Source organism: Cetorhinus maximus, chromosome X (genome assembly GCF_964194155.1).
Source record: "Cetorhinus maximus chromosome X, sCetMax3.hap1.1, whole genome shotgun sequence".
Lineage (NCBI taxonomy): Eukaryota > Metazoa > Chordata > Chondrichthyes > Lamniformes > Cetorhinidae > Cetorhinus > Cetorhinus maximus.
This window is the reverse complement of record NC_135917.1, coordinates 4979965-4998150: the sequence shown is the minus strand read 5'-3', so window position 1 is coordinate 4998150 and position 18186 is coordinate 4979965. Positions and strand designations below refer to the sequence as shown.

Below are 18186 nucleotides of genomic sequence, written 5' to 3'. Positions count from 1 at the left end.
AAGATTGTTGTTTTAAAACATGCCTTTCATAAAGAATATTAATATTAATCTTAATTTTGAAAACAGGTTATGGTGGTACTGCCAAGTGTCAAGATGCATACTGAGAAGCTTTCAGAGATCAGAAATTGTTAGGGAAATGGGGTGTATGAGCACTGCACCACCTGACCATAATTTTAAAATCTCTGCAGTGGTGCATCTCCATGCAATCTTGCATCTGCAGAGATGGGCTGCTGCATTAAAGCCAATTCTGAAAGTCACAACTGACCAGTGTAGCTCATACAAAAAGCAAGAGACCAAAAAAAAGCGTTTGATGTTATTGTACAAATACTTAACAAATTTCTCTATTATTTCAATGGAGGACATTCCCATCCTTTTACATGGGTCAAAGCCTCCAAGGAGAAGCGAATTTGCCACAAACGTGAATTATTTGTCAAGGCTTAGATGTCTAAACTCAGTCAGAGTGTTCAAATCAAAACATTTAATTGAATCAAGGAGTTAGCCTAGAGCAGTTTCAACCTGCTTCCAAATGGGTGTGAATACAGAATAAAAACAGCTCATAATTCAGCACTAATTAGCACTGAATTGTGAGTCCTACTTGCAAGAGGCCACATGACAGCTGGTGTGAGAAATGGAAATTCAGACTGGCAAGAGTTGTTTGAAATTACAGTAAAGCACAGTTGCTGGGGAGAGGGATCTTTATTTTGCTGGACTGGAGCCTGAGAGTGTTTGATGCGGAAATATAAACTAGAAAGGTATTTCATTTCCTCAGCAGTAACATTCTTCAATTTGACCACAAAAGTCACGAAAATCGGCAAGCCTACAGCAGCAAGCTGGTGACAGTCTGCAATGAGGCCTGTGTTTGCCTCTCAAGCTGTGTTAACAGCACAATAGGTGGGGGAGGGCAAGGGTTGGTGGTGGGGGGGTGGGGGGGAAGTGGAGGGGGGGGTGGGAAACGGGTGACAGGTCCTGCAGTGCAGAATAGATTTGTTTCAAGTATTTTCATTATTTCAACTGTGACATCTGTCATCAGATGGAAATGTTGGACTGAAGGTTAACCAGCTCAACAATAGGTTGCTTCAAGCAATTGCCATCAAGATGCAGAACCACCAACAAAGTTAGTTAACTATAATATCACAGGGTCTCAGGACAAGGACAGTCAGTAAAGTACTTTTGAAGAGAAATAAATGCCCAAAGAACTTGCTCAAATGTTATTTGAAAATGGAGCTTGTAGTCAAAATTAAATGCGACAAAACAGAGAGCTAATGCTAAACCAAGACAGGGAGCTAATGCCTACAACAAACAAAACATTCCTCACCGGGAGGGGAAAACAAGCCACCAAGACCAGAGGACCAGAAGCAGCTCTTTCAGGTCAACATATAGCTATCCAGCCTTGTCTGGACCTGCGCATTGCCACTTTGTTAGGAAAGACCTGAGAAGCTGGGGGAATAAATGAATCATCTGGTACATCGCGATGCTGAAGCTTGGAGGGCGTCAGGATACCAACAGGGCTTAACATTCTAACATGTGTCACTCAGATTGGTCCATTGAATTGGGGAGATTTCTTTAGATATTACTATATAGGCTTGTTCTCAATTCTTGTTGGTGTTATTTAATGAGTTTTTGCAGTAGATGAAGAAGTAGGATTTATTTATTCAGTATATGTTGCACAGTGTCTGTAAAATCAGAAAGTATATCTTTGACAGAGGAGAAAGGTTACAGAAGTTAAAATTGTACAGCAATACCACCCATATACAGGTATAATGGTAATAGCACCAGACCAGTGACCTAAAAGCCCAGGCTTATACTCTGGAGACACGGGCTCGAGTCCCACCGCAAGTGGAATTCAATTAATAAATCTAGAATTTGAAGGCTAATCTTGGTAATAGTGACCATTGTCAATTGTTGTAAAAACCATTTGGTAATCAGCTGTCCTTACCTGGTCTGGCCTACATGTGACTCCAGACTCACAGCAATGTGGTTGACTCTGAACTGCCCTCTGATATGGCCTAGCAAGGCACCCAGTTGTATCAAATTGCTACAAAGCTTGCAAAAAGGAATAAAACCAGACAGATCACCCAGCATTGACCTAGGCAAAGGAAACAACAGCAGCAAACCCTGTTGACCCTGCAAAGTTCCCTTTACTTGGGTGCTTGTGCCAAAATTCGGAGAGCTGTCCCACAGACTAGTCAAACAACAGCCTGACATTGCCTGTAAGGTATGATTCTGTCCCAGACAACATCAACACCATCCCTGCGTATGTCTTACCCCACCGACAGGACAGACCCACCAAAGGTGGCGGCACAGTGGTAAACAGTTGGGAGGGAGTTGCCCTGGGAGTCCTCAACATTGACTCCGGATCCCCATGAAGTCTCATGGCATCAGGCCAAACATGGGCAAAGAAACCTCCTGCTGATTACCACGTACTGCCACCCACCCCCACCTCCCCCCCCCAGCTGATAAATTGGTACTTCTCCATTTGAACACCACTTGGAGGAAGCACTGAGGGTGGCAAGGGCGCAGAATGTACTCTGGGTGGGGAACTTCAATGTCCATCACCAAGATGGGCTCAGTAGCAACACCACAGACTCAGCTGGCCGAGTCCTAAAGGACACAGCTGCGATACTGGGTCTGTGGCAGGTGGTGAGGGGAAAACCTACTTGATCTCATCCTCACCAATCTATCTGACGCAGATGTATGTCCATGGCTGTATTGGCAGGAGTGACCACCACACAGTCCTTGTGGAGACGAAGTCCCATCTTTACATTGAGGATAGTGTCCATCATGTTGTGAGCCACTACCACTGTGCTGAATGGGATAGATTTCAAACAGACCTAGCAACTCAAAACTGGGCATCCATGAGGCGCTGTGGGCAGAATTTTATACAATCACAATCTGTAGCCTCATAGCCCGGCCTATCCCCCATTCTACCATTACCATCAAGCTGGGGAATCAACTCTGGTTCAATGAAGAGTGCAGGAGGACATGCCAGGAGCAGCACCAGGCATACCTAAAAATGAGGTGTTAAGCTACAACACAGGACTACTTGCATGCCAAACAGCAGAAACAGCAAGTGATGGACAGGGCTAAGCAATCTCACAACCAACAGATCAGATTTAAGCTCTGCAGTCCTGCCACACCCAGTCGTGAATGGTGGTGGACAATTAAACAACTCACCGGAGGAGTAGGTTCCACAAATATTCCCATCCTCATTGATGGGGGAGCCCAGCACATCAGTGCAAAAGATAAGGCTGAAGCATTTGCAACAATCTTCAGACAGAAGTGCCATGTAGATGATCCATCTCAGTCACTTCCTGAGGTCCCAGGATTATAGATGCAGGTCTTCAGCCAATTTGATTCACTCCACGTGATATCAGAAACAGCTGAAGGCACTGGGTGCTGCAAAGGCTACAGGTCCTGACAACATTCTGACAATAGTACTGAAGACTTGTGCCCCTAGCCAAGCTGTACATCTAACACTCCAGTACAGCTACAACACTGGCATCTACCTGGCTATGTGGAAAATTGCCCAGATATGTCCTGTACACAAAAAGCAGGACAAATCCAACCTGGACAAATACCACCCCATCAGTCTACTCTCGGTCATCATCAAAGTGATGGGTCGTTGACAGTGCTCCCAAACGACACTTACTCAGCAATAACCTGCTCACTGACGCCCAGTTTGGGTTCCACCAGGGCCACTCAGCTCCTGACCTCATTACAGCCTTGGTTCAAACATGGACAAAAGAGCTGAACTCCTGAGGTGAGGTGAGAATGACTGCCCTTGACAGCAAGGCTGCATTTGATCAAGTGTGGCATCAAGGAGCCCTAGCAAAACTGGAGTAAATGGGAATCGGGGGAAAACTCCCCACTGGTTGGAGTCATACCTAGCACAAAGGAAGATGGTTGTGGTTGTTGGAGGTCAATCATCTCAATCCCGGGGCATTGCTGCAGGAATTCTTCAGGGTAGTGTCCTAGGCCCAACTATCTTCAGCTGCTTCAATGACCATCCTTCCATCATAAGGTCAGAAGTGGGGATCTTCGCAGGTGATTGCACAATGTTCAGCACCATTCATGACTCCTCAGATACTGAAGCAGTCTGTGCCCATAAGCAGCAAGACCTGGACAATATCCAGGCTTGGGTTGACAAGTGGCAAGTAACATTCATGCTATACAAGTACCAGGCAATGACCATCTCCAACATTACATTCAATGGTATTACCATTGCTGAAACGCCCACTATCAACATCCTGGGGTTACCATTGACCAGAAACTGAACTGGACCAGCCATATAAATACTGTGGCTAAGAGCAGGTCAGAGGCTGGGGATTCTGTGGAGAGTAATTCACCTCCTTACTCCCCAAAGCCTGTCCACCATCTACAAGGCACAAGTTAGGAATGTGATGGAATACTGATGACACAAAGATAGGTGGGAAAGTAAGTTGTGAAGAGGACATAAGGAGGCGACAAAGGGATATAGATAGGTTGTGAGTGGGTAAAAATCTGGCAAATGGAGTATAATGTGGGAAAATGTGAAATTGTCCATTTTGCAGGAAAAATAAAAAGGAAGCTTATTATCTAAATAGTGAGAGATTGCAGAGCTCTGAGATGGAGAGGGATCTGGGTGTCCTAGTGCATGAATTACAAAAGGTTAGTATGCAGGTATAGCAGGTAATTAGGAAAGCTAATAGAATGTTATCGTTTATTGCGAGGGGAATTGATTACAAAAGTAGGGAGGTTATGCTTCACTTATACAGGACATTGGTGAGACCACATCTGGAGTACTGTGTACAGTATTGGTCTCCTTATTTAAGGAGGAATGTAAATGTGCTGGAAGCAGTTCAGAGAAGGTTTATCTGGAATGGGAGGGTTGTCTTATGAGGAAAGGTTGGACAGGCTAGGCTTGTATATGCTGGAGTTTAGGAGAGTAAGAGGCAACTTGATTGAAACATATAAGATCTTGAAGGGTCTTGACAAGGTGGATGTGGAGAGGGTGTTTCCTCTTGTGAGAGAATCTAGAACTAGGGATCTCTATCTAAAAATGAGGGATCATTCATTTAAGAGAGAGATGAGGAGATTTTTTTTTTTCTCTGAGGGTTGCAAGTCTTTGGAATTCTCTTCCTCAAAAGGCAGTAGAAGCAGAGTCTTTGAATATTTTTAAGGCAAAGCTGGATAGATTCTTGATAAGGGGGTGAAAGGTTATTTGGGGTAGGCAGGAATGTGGAGTTGAGGTTACAATTAGATCAGCCATGATCTTATTGTTTGAGGGGCTGAGTGGCCTACTCCTGCTCCTAATTTGTATGTACTCTCCACTTGTCTGGATGAGTGCAGCTCCAACAACACTCAAGACACTCAACACCATCTAGGACAAAGCAGCCCACTTGATTGACACCCCATCCACAAACATTTACTCCCTCCACCTCCGACGTACAGTGGCAGCAGTGTGTACTATCTACAAGATGCACTGCAGGAACTCACCAAGGCTCCTTCGACAGCACCTTCCAAACCTGCAACCTCTACCACCTAGAAGGACAAGGGCAGCAGATGCATGGGAACACCACCGCCTACAAGTTCCCAAGTGCTGACTTGGAAATATATCACCGCTCCTTCACTGTCACTGGATCAAACTCCTGGAACTCGCTCCCTAACAGTACTGTGGGTGGACCTACACCACATGGACTGCAGCGGTTCAAGGAGGCAGCTCACCACCACCTTCTCAAGGGCAACTACAGATGGGCAATAAATGCCCACATCCTGTGAAAGAATTAAAAAAATGCACAAATCTTGCTGAAATCAAGAGAGGTGATTTTTTAAGACAGCTGGTCTAGGTACAGCTGGATCTAAAAGCAGCAAAGGCAGGACTTATGCTGTTGCGATGGGAAACATATATCGCTCCAATTAAAAAAAATAATTTTCATTGCTTACTCTTTGTCCTTGCTCTCTCCTTGGTGTGTATCTGGCCGTCAGCTGACTTAGTAGGGTGTCCACCTCTGTTGCACCATTCGAAAGATTATGAAAGGACTTTGCTAGGGATGACATAGAGAAGATGCTTCCGCTTGCAAACAAGACCAGAAGTAGCTGCCAGAAATATAAGACAGTCACTGATAAGTCCACTGTGGAATTCAGGAGAAACTTTTTTACTCAGAATGGTGAGGATGTGGAACTCACTACCACAGGGAGTGGTTGAGATGAATAACATAGATGCATTTAAGGGGAAGCTGGTAAACATGAGGGAGAAAGGAATAGAAGGATATGTTGATGGGATTAGATGAAGAGGGGTGGGAGGAGGCTCATGTGGAGCATAAACACCAGCATGGACCAGTTGGACTGAATGGCCTGTTTCTGCACTGTTAATACTTTGTAATTTGGTTATTATGAATCTTAGATATGGTCCATGTTGCATCAACCCCTCCCTATTATTATACTCACATTAACCATTAGCAACAGGTTGGATAAATCTGCTACTGAGTTGGACATTAAGTAGTTTTGTTAAGTTGAAAGAAGAAAGATAATTTGGTAGACAATTTTTTTAAACATGTATTGAATGAACTTGCTTTGTTTCAATAGCTATGCATATATATCCCTACCGAAAATTTGACAACTAATTGGTGTAGTTGTGGATTTATATATTGTTTATTGAATGTTAAGTGATCAGATGAGTAGATATTTAACTTAATAACTAGGCAAGGAATTGTCATTTGGTGACACAGTTTAGTCACTGGTCAGCAAAGTAAAAGACAGAACAGGCATTTCAACATGAATTGCAGTGATTATTAGACTGTATGATTAATGATATGCGCAGCCTCAATCACATTGTAAACTGGCTTTGCGGCTGCAGATTCTATCACAGGCATACTCATTTTCACATTTGTTTTGTTGTTGATGACAATGAGAGGGTTCAGGTTTGACAGGATTTCCTCATTGACAGAGATTCCATCCAAGTACTGTTTCAGGAGTTGCCGGAGACGTCTGTTCTCCTGTAGCAAGGTATACTTCTCTTGCTGCAAAACCATCTGGTCCAAGAGAACCTTATTATAGCGCTTCCAGAATTGTTCCAGAGCCACATAGTCCACCATCACCTTAAAAAAAAGTGCATATTTACTGAATTAGAGAATCACTTGCAGTAGATCTGGGAAAGATATCTCCATATAAGAAAAATTGCAGCTTTTTGTACCCAGATCTCACCTTGGATCCATTTCAGGCAGGAATGCTGCCAATTAAGATAAGCTAGAATTCAATTTTCACCCTTCATTTCATTACAATATGGTGATAGTTACAATGATGCAGAATTTAGTTTGCTATCCAGTTGGACAGTCATCATATCCTGAAACTCAGGGAGGTTACACAAATTAAATGCAGCATGCACTCTGGTGAGCCAAATCTGGTCCATGGTCCAAGAGACATATTCTTTGGTGGCAAACCCCTCTCACATCAATTAATCTCATCCTAAATCCCATCTTTAATCCACCCATTCCTACAAGCAGAGACACATCCAACTTCATCCACATCTTTACTTTAGTCAATTCACCTTGCCAATAAATTCCAACTTAATCTAGCCTTGTTCTTGCGTTAGAACTTGTTCACCACTCACCTCAACAAGCTCTTCACATGGCCTCATGATCATCAGGTGCTGAACTTTATTCTCTTCTTCCGGAGTCAGAGAGGAGGCATAGAATGGAAGGACTTTCTCTTCTTCTGTTTCCAGTTTCCGGCACATCTCTGCCATCTTCAAAATGTGTTCACCCTGGACACATCAAAGGAGTTAGCATTCACCATGTGAAGAATGACAAATATTCAAGGTTTGACTCCAAAAGAATTACATTCATAACAACTCACTGGGATCAGTGACAATGGTCATTGAAGTTTAACCGCTCATGATCCTACTACTATACAAATATTAAACAGAGTGGAAGCAAGGTACAACAAACAAGGTGATACAACAGTGATTGGTAACCAGAGGTGGTAATTTGCCAATGAAACATTGAACATGGCCTCGGGCAGTGGAGCAACACTCGAACACAGAGACCGTTCGTTTGGAGAGGCTTGGTACATTAATAAAATGGTAATCGATAAATTACTGAGTTCTTCTTCACATGATTTGAAAAGATGTGGTATGCTGAAGTTACACAGGGTACAACAATGACACAGTTATCATCACACATCATGTCGTGTAGTTGCTTCTAGAGTGTGCATAAAGTAGGCTAGATTTAGCAGGAAGGACAAGGGAATTCTTAAATTAGTTGAACAGAACCAGTATCAGGTAATTATAAGTAATCTTACAAAGTGGATTGTGGCAATGTGCAGATATGACAATGTGCAGATACGATAAATATTCTGGTGCTTTGCTTGATTGTTCTTCAGTTCTCTGCCTGAAGGCAGGTCCAACCCACAGCGCCATGATCTCCATGACGGGTAGGGCAAGGAGGCAGGTCCCAAATCCACCCCAGCTGGAACGGGGATCGAACCCTGTGCTGTTGGCACCAATCTGATCCACAATGGCCATCCAGCCAACTCCAATCAGCACCCCCATTTGCTTGATTACCTTTCAGAATAGCCAAGTCACACTCTTGGTCTCTCCCCACTACTCTTCCTTTGAGCATTTTATTTTCCTGTCCCTCATTAAAAATCTTTTTTCAGTTATAAACCCAAGCCCCATTCTAACATCTTCCTTAGCCTCTGCACTGAGCAACTCTGCGTCCTTGGTGACTTCAGCCTGGAACTAAAACGCCCCTAGTCCCCCCTCCTCCTGCTTCTATCTTTCTCAGTCTTACCATGCAGACAGACTTGTTCTGCCAATGTCGGGGACATCCCAAACTATCGTCACTCCCTGCCAACAAGGCCACAGGAGTTTCTCAAGGAACAGGTAAATTACAATCTGGCTCCTGTTACCTGTGCAGATTAATCGGGTAGACTTTCCTCCATCCACTCATGTTAATAGATAACATTGGAGTGTATCGGAGTCTTTTTTCTAACAAGTTTCATCCAGGGGCCTGCGACTTTACCTTATCACAGACGTTCTTCAGTGTTTTGATCGCAGCATTGCTCTCAAGGGTTAGTTTGATGAGCCGCTCATGTTCACGTGCTCGGAGATAATTCATCTGGCTTTTCTGCATCAGGAAATGCTGCTTAATTGCTTCCTTTTCGTCTCGTAATTTTTTATTCTGTGCCTCACACTTCCTTGAATTAGCTGCTATCTTGATCTTCAGCGCTGCTATTGTATCCTATAAGTAACAAATAAATGGAACAGCCAAATTCCAGTTATCTGTGAAAGGATTAAACTTTATACTGATTTTTTCAAACTGAGAACTAAGGGCTATAAATACAGGCCATACCAAGACTGAAAAGTGTAGGACTGAACGCAAAGTAAATCAGGAAGCAGTGATTAGGTGACACCAAGCTTGAGTTTGACTGTACACAGACAGATGCAGAGAGTTACACAGTTTTGAGGTGCTGATATTGTACAATCATTCTCCAAACTTTTTCCACTAGGAGCACCTGGTGTGCAATCACAGGGTTTTTGCCCTCACAATGTTTAATTCATTAAAATGAATTTGCCTGTGACTTCCCAATTTGTTAAGTTCCACACTGGCAGTGCTCATTCGTAACATCCGCCCTTCAATTTCGACAGTGAGGATTTATTGGGGAACAATGTTGTCAGATGGTGTATTTGGAGCTTACAAGGCCCAACAGTGGAACATTCAGAGGAGCTACTATTCATAACACTGAGGGGCTACAAGAAAGGCTACAACAGAGAGAAAAAGAGGGTTATTAATATTCTAAACAATAACTATCGAAACAGCACACAAATTCAACCTGAGGAAAGTTGCAGCTGTAACAATTCTCAGTTAATAACTGGGCGTCTTTTCTCAAATATGGTCAAATTAATCTCTGCAATAACCATGGTACAGTATAACAGGTACGGTATTTAGTTAGACATACTTGCATTCTCTGCAGCTTTTTCATCTGCATTTCAATCTCTTTTGCACTCTTTTCGTCTCGTGCCTTCAGTGTTTCAAATGCAATTTTCCGATCCTCGGTTGAGTCGATATAGTTCTTTAACGCATGTTGAAACTGCAGCCACAAGTCTTCCACTAGCCCCTCCAGATTAACTCGAAGTGAATGCTTCTCCTCCAGGCTCTAAATGCAGCAAAATACACCACAACTCATCAAGTTCTCAGGTGCTGTTTGCTTTTGTGATTTGGAACTAATAGAAATGACAAATAATTGTCTTTGCAGTTAACCAATCAGAGGTTCTGCAGTAATTTTGGCTTGATAGCAACTCTAGTAAGATTCACAAAAATACAATAATCAGTCTTAGTTCCTACAGTACAATATTAGTACTGATGAATCGGTCTTAATAGGAAATTGATCTTAGGCCATATTTTGCTCTGTGAATTTTCATCAAAAAGCCTCTGTGTATAAACAGTAGGAAGTGTCAATGGACTTCATCTGTTTGTGCTACAGCTATGGGTGTTTTGCTACCATCGTAAAATCTAAAGAACAAAACACCTGCGCAATAAGGGCCACTAAGAACTTTTTAAAGGCAGGATTTTCATAGGGGTGGGTAAAACAGAGCGCTAACCTACTGTCAGTTAGAATGAATGCTAAGATTTTGTCACATCACCACAGCATTAACAAAAGTGAAAAATGGAGGAGTTTACAGTCCCAAAGCCTGGGTGCACTGCCCATTGATATCTTGCAGTTCAGCAGAAACAGAAGGAGTGCGCGCTCTGGACATGTAGACGGCACAGAAAGAGTGCAGAAATAGCAACTCTCGGCTATTACTTTACAGTCACATTCTTCCTCAGCTTGCAGCTATTTTTCAAGACAAAATACACCTTACTGGACCTCACTCCTTGTTACTCAGGGGTCAATGCAGAGTTCAGAGGCTCTGCGACATAATGCCACATTATGAAGTGCACTTGTGGGCTGTGCAACTCACCAAAAAGCACATCCCGTTTCTTCACGGCAAGCTTGGTGAAAAGGTCTTTTCACATTTTGGTGCTGAGCCACCACTGACACACATGGATATTCCACAACTGGATGGTCAAACCCTTTATCATTATTTCAATGAGTTCATTGGTTTGTGTGCTGCTTGAAGATGGGCAAGCACTGTTTATCATAGACCCTTTGTGGTTGGCCAGTTTTCTGCCATTATTTCATGAAATAAGCCATGGAAAAATTGCACTCATCCACCATTTTGAATGGTGGTCATTAAAGGTCCAAGAATATTTGTCATTCACTATCTTTTCAAAAGTGGTAAATTATAGAGTGACTCCACTGATTGACGAGAAGCCTCATCCCTGGCAGCGCATACTGGAAAGTTAGGCCATGCCTGCCCACAGTTTTCTGACCATTTTGATTCAGTGTGCACCCAAATCTTTGTTACATCCTGTCAGAGGGCAAGGCTCCTGATCAACAGGCTGATTAAAATGGCCCCTTTTATCGGCACATGATGAACAGATTGAAAATCGATTCAGTATGGCTGAACTGTTGCTGATCTACAAAGTGCAGGAGTAGTTTGCTATCTTCTGATATCTTGGTCTGTTAGTTGCTGCTAGGCATTTCATTAGCATGGCTATCCTTGTATATTTGTTGCACTTTTTAAATTGAACCTTTTGAAATAGTGAAAAGATACAAAAAATGAATTTAAAATTGGTCAAGGGGTTTGACTCCACCACCTAAGCAATGGAGCTGTTTGCCATCAGAATACCCGGAATCTCATGCCCTCGAAGGTACATGTGAAATGGTTTTCTTTGGATGGTTCAAAATATATATTTTTTTAAATCCTACTTCCTTGCCAATTTCCCCACTCCCCAACTAAAGAGTCACAGATTTTTTACAGAGCCGGAGAAAGCCATTTGGCCCATTGTGTCTGTACTGGCTCTCCAAATGAGCGATTCCCTTACGGCCATTCTCCTGCCTTCTCCCTGTAACTCTGCACATTCTTCCTTTTCAAACAACAGTCTAATTCCCTTTTGAATGCTTTAATTGAACCTGCCTCCACCACAGTCTCCGGCAGTGCATTCCAGACCTTAACCACTCACCTTGTTTTTCTCATATCACTTTTGCTTCTTTTATCAATTACTTTAAATCTGTGCCCTTTCATTCTTGATCCTTTCACAAGTAAGAACAGTTCCTCCCTATCTACTCTGTCTAGAAAGCTGTTGGCTCTCGCTATAAGATTCTGTTCCTGCCGCCTTAGTGGTCATTCTTCAGTGATATTTAGCAAGCTGCTCGAATGAAGGACATTACATCCGAGCCTCAGACATCTTCTTGAGATTTCCCTGAAGGTCTGTCTGTAGTGAGCTGAGCCATACTAGTCAGGGATGTCCCAGGTCCATGTCCTGGCTGTTTCATTCCGTGGAAAACTGGGAAAGACAAAAATCAGTCTGTGTCCAGATCCTGATCGATATCCATTTTTTATCCATTCGTGGGATGTGAACGTTACTGGCAAAGTCAGCATTTATTGCCCATCCCTAATTTCCCTCGTGCTAACTTTTCTGTAGCAGTTTGATGCAACTAGGTAGCTTGCTAGGCCACCTCAGAGGAGCAGTTAAGAGTCAACCACATTGCTGTGGGTCTGGAGTCACAGGTAGGCCAGACCGGATAAGGACGGCAGATTTCCTTCCCTAAAGGCCATTAGTGAACCAGATGGATTTTTACAGTTAAAAAGAGACATTGGTGAACCAGATGGGTTTTTACACAATCCCAGTACTTTAGGACCACCATTACTGAGAATAGCTTTCTTTTTTAAATTCCAGTTTTATTAATTAACTGAATTTAAATTCCCCACCTGTGCCATGGTCAGACTTGAATCATGGCCCCAAATATTAGGACAGGGTCACTGGTCTAGTAACATTAAGCAGCAACCTCCTGCTGGAAAGTAAGAGTGCGCACACATTGGGAGAGAACAGAATTGGACCCCCACAGTTCAATAGCTTGCCAAGCCTTGCTGGGCTTCACACATGAAGAATGCCTGCTTTTAGTAAGGCAGTGTGTTCAGAAGAGGATGGCAGTTTCAGTATAAAAATGAAAGAGCATTTACCACTTCAAAGTTCTGTAATAACACTTAGCCCTAGAAACAACCGCCCACAAACTTGACACAAGGTTTAATTTTTTTTTTCAATCATTCATGGAATGTGGGTGTCGCTGGCTAGGCCAGCATTTTTATTGCCCATCCCAAAATGCCCTCTGAACAAGGGAAATTAAAGAGTCAACCACATTGCTGTGGGTCTGGAGCCACATGCAGGGCAGACCAGGTAAGGACAACAGATTTCCTTCCCTAAAGGATATTAGTGAACAAGGTGGTTTTTTACAACAATCAACAATGGTTTCATGGTCATCATCAGACTTTTAATTCCAGATTTTTTATTGAATTCAAATTCCACCATCTGTTGTGGTGGGATTTGAACCTGGGTCCCCAGATCATTACCCTGGACCTCTGGAATACCACCAGTGACAATACCGCTATGGCACCGCCTTCCCTCAATTTTGCATATTATATAAAGATCATAATGATAAAAATTCAAAATGATATATTTTGTTGATTTTCAGTTATTTCCTATATTACTGATAGCACTTGATCACATGGCGACCATAGCCCTGTTTCACTGGTGCTGACCAAGCTTCCTTACCTTGTTTTTGAGGTCATCCCTCGTGCTGTTGAATTCTTGTCGTGCTTCGTTTGCGACCTCCCCAAAGATCTGATCCATGGCGTACATGATATCCTCCAGGTTGGTCATCTCTTGCTCATGCTGCACAATCATCTGCTGTCTGATGAGATGCAGATTGAATTCAACCATTACTATAATAACAGCCACCTTCTTAACCACAACACACTAAACAGATCACACCCGCTACACTTTGCTCAGTTACGTAATTTTAAAAGAGCATTAGGCAATTGAAAACCAATTTAATTTTTCAAAGTGAATATGGACCACAGGTACTGAGGGAAGAGTTACAACTTCCATTTCAGAGTTCAGCATATGCCAACCTCTCTTTGCCTCCCAAGCCTATTGTCAGTAAACATGCGAGTTGAACACTGACCTCTCAGCATCAAATTCTTCCTTCAGTGAAGCCAACTCTGCCTCAAACTCACTCTCTATTAAGAGCAGTCGACTACGCTGCAGGTCCACCAGCTTATCTACATTCTGAATATGGTTCCGCAGAGCTGTTGCGTACTGCTCCTCTGCCTCTTCCAAATCCTTCGTTAAAGCCTGGAAGAAGAGGCATTGGAAATATATTACTGGTTCTGCAGATGGCTCAGTGAATTTAAATAGTCCACGCAACACCATCCTCTTTGATCTAGCAACTTGAGTTCCACACCTTGACATTAGCTGAAACCTTTTATTGTAATGCAAAAGCTGCAGACTGGATAAGATCCAGGTTTGAGATCCCTCACTCCCAATCGCAGCAGCAGCAGCATCAGTGCAGGGTATTGAGTGGACATGGTGAAAGGTAAACCACCCTGGGATGTTCTTTGCAAGTGCAGGTGCTTGCAGTGCAACAGTGGCCAAGGCTTTGCAGATGTTCCATTTGTCCTGTCAGCCAGTGAGTGGGATGTGCTGCAGGCAAAACAAAGCAAAGGTATTAGCTGTTTTGGTTATGATGTTGAAGGGAGGATTTAGTGGCCATCAGCAATCTGAATGCTGATGATGGGGAATGGCAGCCAGCAAGTCACTGCCTCCAAGAGCATGGAAATCTCTCACTTTAACAGGAAGGCAATCTCCCTACAGATGGTTCACCACTCCAGCCTTCATCCACCAAATATTCACTCACATCTGAATATTATTTGACGATCCTATGCATGCGCAACATCACATATCGAACGTGAATTGTTAAATAACATGGTCATTAAGGCACACAGGTCTGACATTGTCAAAGCCATTAGGGTCAATCCTGTGACCCAGTGTATCCAGTAGATCACACTTGTAAGAAGTGCTAAAACCTTTGTACCTGTGCAGTGTCTAACTGGCGGCTGGCCTGTATCTTAAAAAGAAATGAAAATGTGAAAAATGTTTGTGCCTGGTCCCACTTTAATTCCTTACTCTACAGTTACATCTCTTGACACAATTCTAGGACAACAGCAGCTTCTCCTCATCTCACCCTGATGACACCGTCTTTCCGGTCTACAATTCTTTCAAAGGTTTGGCTCAAGATCTCAATGTCCTTCCGTAGGTCTGTGGCTTTTGCTTCCCGCATCACAGTGCGCCACTTCTCATTTAGCTTCAGTGTGTTGAGACGGGTGTTGTGCTCTTCCTTGGATAGTTTATCCTGTAAGAAGAACACTAATGTTTAGGCAGAAAGAGCAAGGTAAATCATGCACAATTGTGTTAGTCAAACCATGAAATAAATACTGTGGCTACAAGGGTAGGTCAGAGGCTAGGAATCCTGCGGTGTGTAACTCACCTCCTGATTCCCAAAAGCCTGTCCTCCATCTACAAGGCACAAGTCAGGAGTGTGATGGAATACTCTCCACTTGCTTGGATGAGTGCAGCTCCAACAACACACAAGCTTGACACCATCCAGGACAAAGTAGCCCGCTTGATTGGCACCCCATCCACTACCTTCAACATTCGCTCCCTCCACCACCACCTTGCAAACTCACTACCTCTACCACCTAGAAGGGCAAGGGCAGCAGATGCATGGGAACACCACCAAACCACACACCATCCTGACTTGGAGCTATATCGTCAGTCCTTCACTGTCACTGGGTCAAAATCCTGGAACTCCCTCCCTAACAGCACTGTGGGTGCACCTACACCACATGGACTGCAGCGGTTCAAGAAGGCAGCTCACCCCCACCTTCTTAAGGGCCATTAGGGATAGGCAATAAATGCTGGCCCAGCCAGCGACACCTGCATCCCGTGTACAAATAAAAAGAAAAATGACTCTTTGGAAAAACATTTAGATTTGAAACAAGAAGCACCTTTAAGAATTGATTCAACATGTCCTCTTTCTTCTTTTGCATCTCTTCCGCCTCCAGCATTTTCTGCTGCATGTACAGCAGTTGCTCCTCCTCAGTCATTTTGGCCATTTTTTTAGCCCTCTTCTTCGGCATGGTGACTCAATCTGTGGACTCTGAAGGAGATTTTCAAGTTACCAACATGAAAAAGCATGTGACCACCCATACAAGGTTAGAATGCAATCTTTTATAAAGATTGGATCCTGATTTCTGACTTTTACAACTCTGCCATTTTAGAACATGTAACAACAGAAAATGGCTTCCAAGTTCCATTTTATAATGTCAATGCCCTTGATTATAATCTATGTTACATGTTTTGTGTATCTTGTAACATGTACCTGTAATGGCTATTTAGATTACGACTAAACTATACTGATTTATACTTGCCTTTGATGGAGTCCTCCCAGCTCTGATCTTTACAGCAGGTTGGTGCTGTGACACTGTGCTCACTACTGGAGACCTGCTCAACTTCAAGCTTTTAACCTTAAGCCTCTGCAGCCAAGAATCTGAATCAACCCCATCCCAAGAAGCAATTGAGGATTCCCCAGTTCCCCTATCCTAATAAACCATCTTTACTTACCATGATTAATGCCATGAAAGAATTATCTATCAGTGAATAAATAAATTGCCTGATAACAGGCCGGAGAGAAAGAAATGTGCACGTACATATTAGTGGCTAGAAGTGACACACCCTCTTTGACCCCTTCCGTGGTGTCAATCCGCAAACGACCAGATTTATTAAGTTTGATTTCCATCAGTTCAGGTTCTGTGTTATTAGTCCAGCACCATAAACACCAAGCTACTGGATGCACTCCCATACAAGTCATTTTTAAAATGTAATTCACTGTACATGAGGTGTTTGTGGACACGTTTAAGTCAGTGCAGGTCAATGCAAGCCTTTTTATTTTCCTTTATCGTGGCAAATTAAAAGGAGGCAATACCCCAGATTTTGCCAAATAGATATGGCCAGATATTCCATTGGTAGAATTCTGGCTGCAGCCTAACTTTGGATAGTGATGGGCCCAATTTTAATCCATTCAAAACCCATCCACTTGCACAGAGTTAAAATCAGGCCTGATATATCAAAGGGGAGGTGGTGACATGGTGGTCTTATGATACAGGATTGGTAATCCAGAGGTCCAGGCTGATGGTCTGGGGATGCCAACCGACATCACAAAGACAGATTATCTGGCCGTTATCATGTTGCCATTTGTGGGAGGTTGCTGTGCATAAGTTTGCAGCTGCATTTCCTACATTACAACAGTGTTTGTAATGTACAACGCTTCAAAAAGCGCTTTGGGTCTGAACGGCAGTATATAAATGTCAGGTTGTCTTGGAAAAGACCCCAACAAACTGATTTATCCTCCCCCCCTGAGCCAACATCATCAAGGTGAGCTGGGTGTTTCTTTTTCCTAGCATGGGAGCTTACTGTGCGCAAATTGGCTGCTTTTTTAACCTGCAAAACAGTGATCACACTTTTCCTTTAAAAAAAAAAGTTCCTTCATTGTGACTGTGAAGCGTTTGGGTGGGGGTTTGGGTTGGGGTGGGGGGGTGTCCCGAGGATGGGAAAGGCGCTATAGAAATGCTTGTCGTTGTTGCGCCGCCACAGGCCGAGCTCCGGGGCCTTTTGTCCCTTGGGTCGCCTGGGAGCTGGGCCCGGGCTCTGCGGACAGTGGGAGCCTCTCACCCCGCTGTTCCTCCTCGATCCTCCTCTTCTTCACCCCCGTCCCCCCGCCCCCCCACGCCGGGTGCCGCTCTCTTGTTGCTGCCTGACGGTAACCTAGCAACCCCTCGCCCTCCCGCTGCCACAGCAACCGCGAACAAGGAGCCGCGGGAACAAGATGGGGTCTCGCGCACCGACGTCGCCCCCAGCAGCGCCACCCTTAGGGTTGGAGGGCTTCCTTTCCTTTCTCAGGCTCACGTTGAAGCTGCCCGCGTGGACATTTGCAGTTTTAAGATGATTTTGAAAGCTAGTCCAAATCTGAAATAAGAAGAAAAAAAAGTGCTAGAAACGCTCAGCAGGCCAGACTTCATCTTTTAATATAAAATAGAAAAGGAAAATGCTGGAAAAACTCAGGTCTGACAGCATCTGTGGACCTTTCTGAAGAAGTTATACAGACTGGAAACATTAACTCTATTTATCCCTCCACAGATACTGTCAGACCTGCTGAGTTTTTCCAGCATTTTTCGTTTTTTATTTCAGATTTCCAGCATCCGCAGTA

At 43.5% G+C, this 18186-nt stretch overlaps 1 protein-coding gene across 3 annotated transcripts; it reads right to left on the bottom strand.

Moving 5' to 3' along the window:
* Positions 1–6611: 6611 nt before the first annotated feature.
* drc2 (dynein regulatory complex subunit 2) lies at positions 6612–17761 on the bottom strand. Of its 3 annotated transcripts, none has more exons than XM_078534404.1 (9): positions 17652–17761; positions 15929–16080; positions 15106–15273; positions 14047–14216; positions 13635–13773; positions 9937–10134; positions 9000–9218; positions 7589–7741; positions 6612–7076 (listed from the first exon to the last, which is right to left on the bottom strand). In XM_078534404.1, the coding sequence occupies exons 2-9, from the start codon at positions 16058–16060 to the stop codon at positions 6771–6773; spliced, it is 1485 nt and encodes a 494-aa protein (XP_078390530.1). In that variant the 5' UTR covers positions 16061–16080; positions 17652–17761; the 3' UTR covers positions 6612–6770. The 3 variants fall into 3 exon arrangements, with proteins under 3 accessions (XP_078390530.1, XP_078390532.1, XP_078390531.1); XM_078534406.1 differs by lacking the exon at positions 17652–17761 and adding an exon at positions 16631–17044; XM_078534405.1 differs by lacking the exon at positions 17652–17761 and adding an exon at positions 16352–16486.
* Between the last annotated feature and the right edge of the window lie 425 nt (positions 17762–18186).

What these genes read in the sequence shown, in the direction of transcription:
- drc2 (XM_078534404.1), bottom strand. Translation starts at nt 16,060, where the DNA reads ATGCCGAAGAAGAGGGCTAAAAAAATGGCCAAAATGACTGAGGAGGAG. An exon ending in TGTTGAATCAATTCTTAAAG is followed by an intron (nt 15,274 to 15,928) that starts GTGCTTCTTGTT and finishes TTCTTCTTACAG; the next exon opens with GATAAACTATCCAAGGAAGA. An exon ending in GGAAAGACGGTGTCATCAGG is followed by an intron (nt 14,217 to 15,105) that starts GTGAGATGAGGA and finishes CTCTTCTTCCAG; the next exon opens with GCTTTAACGAAGGATTTGGA.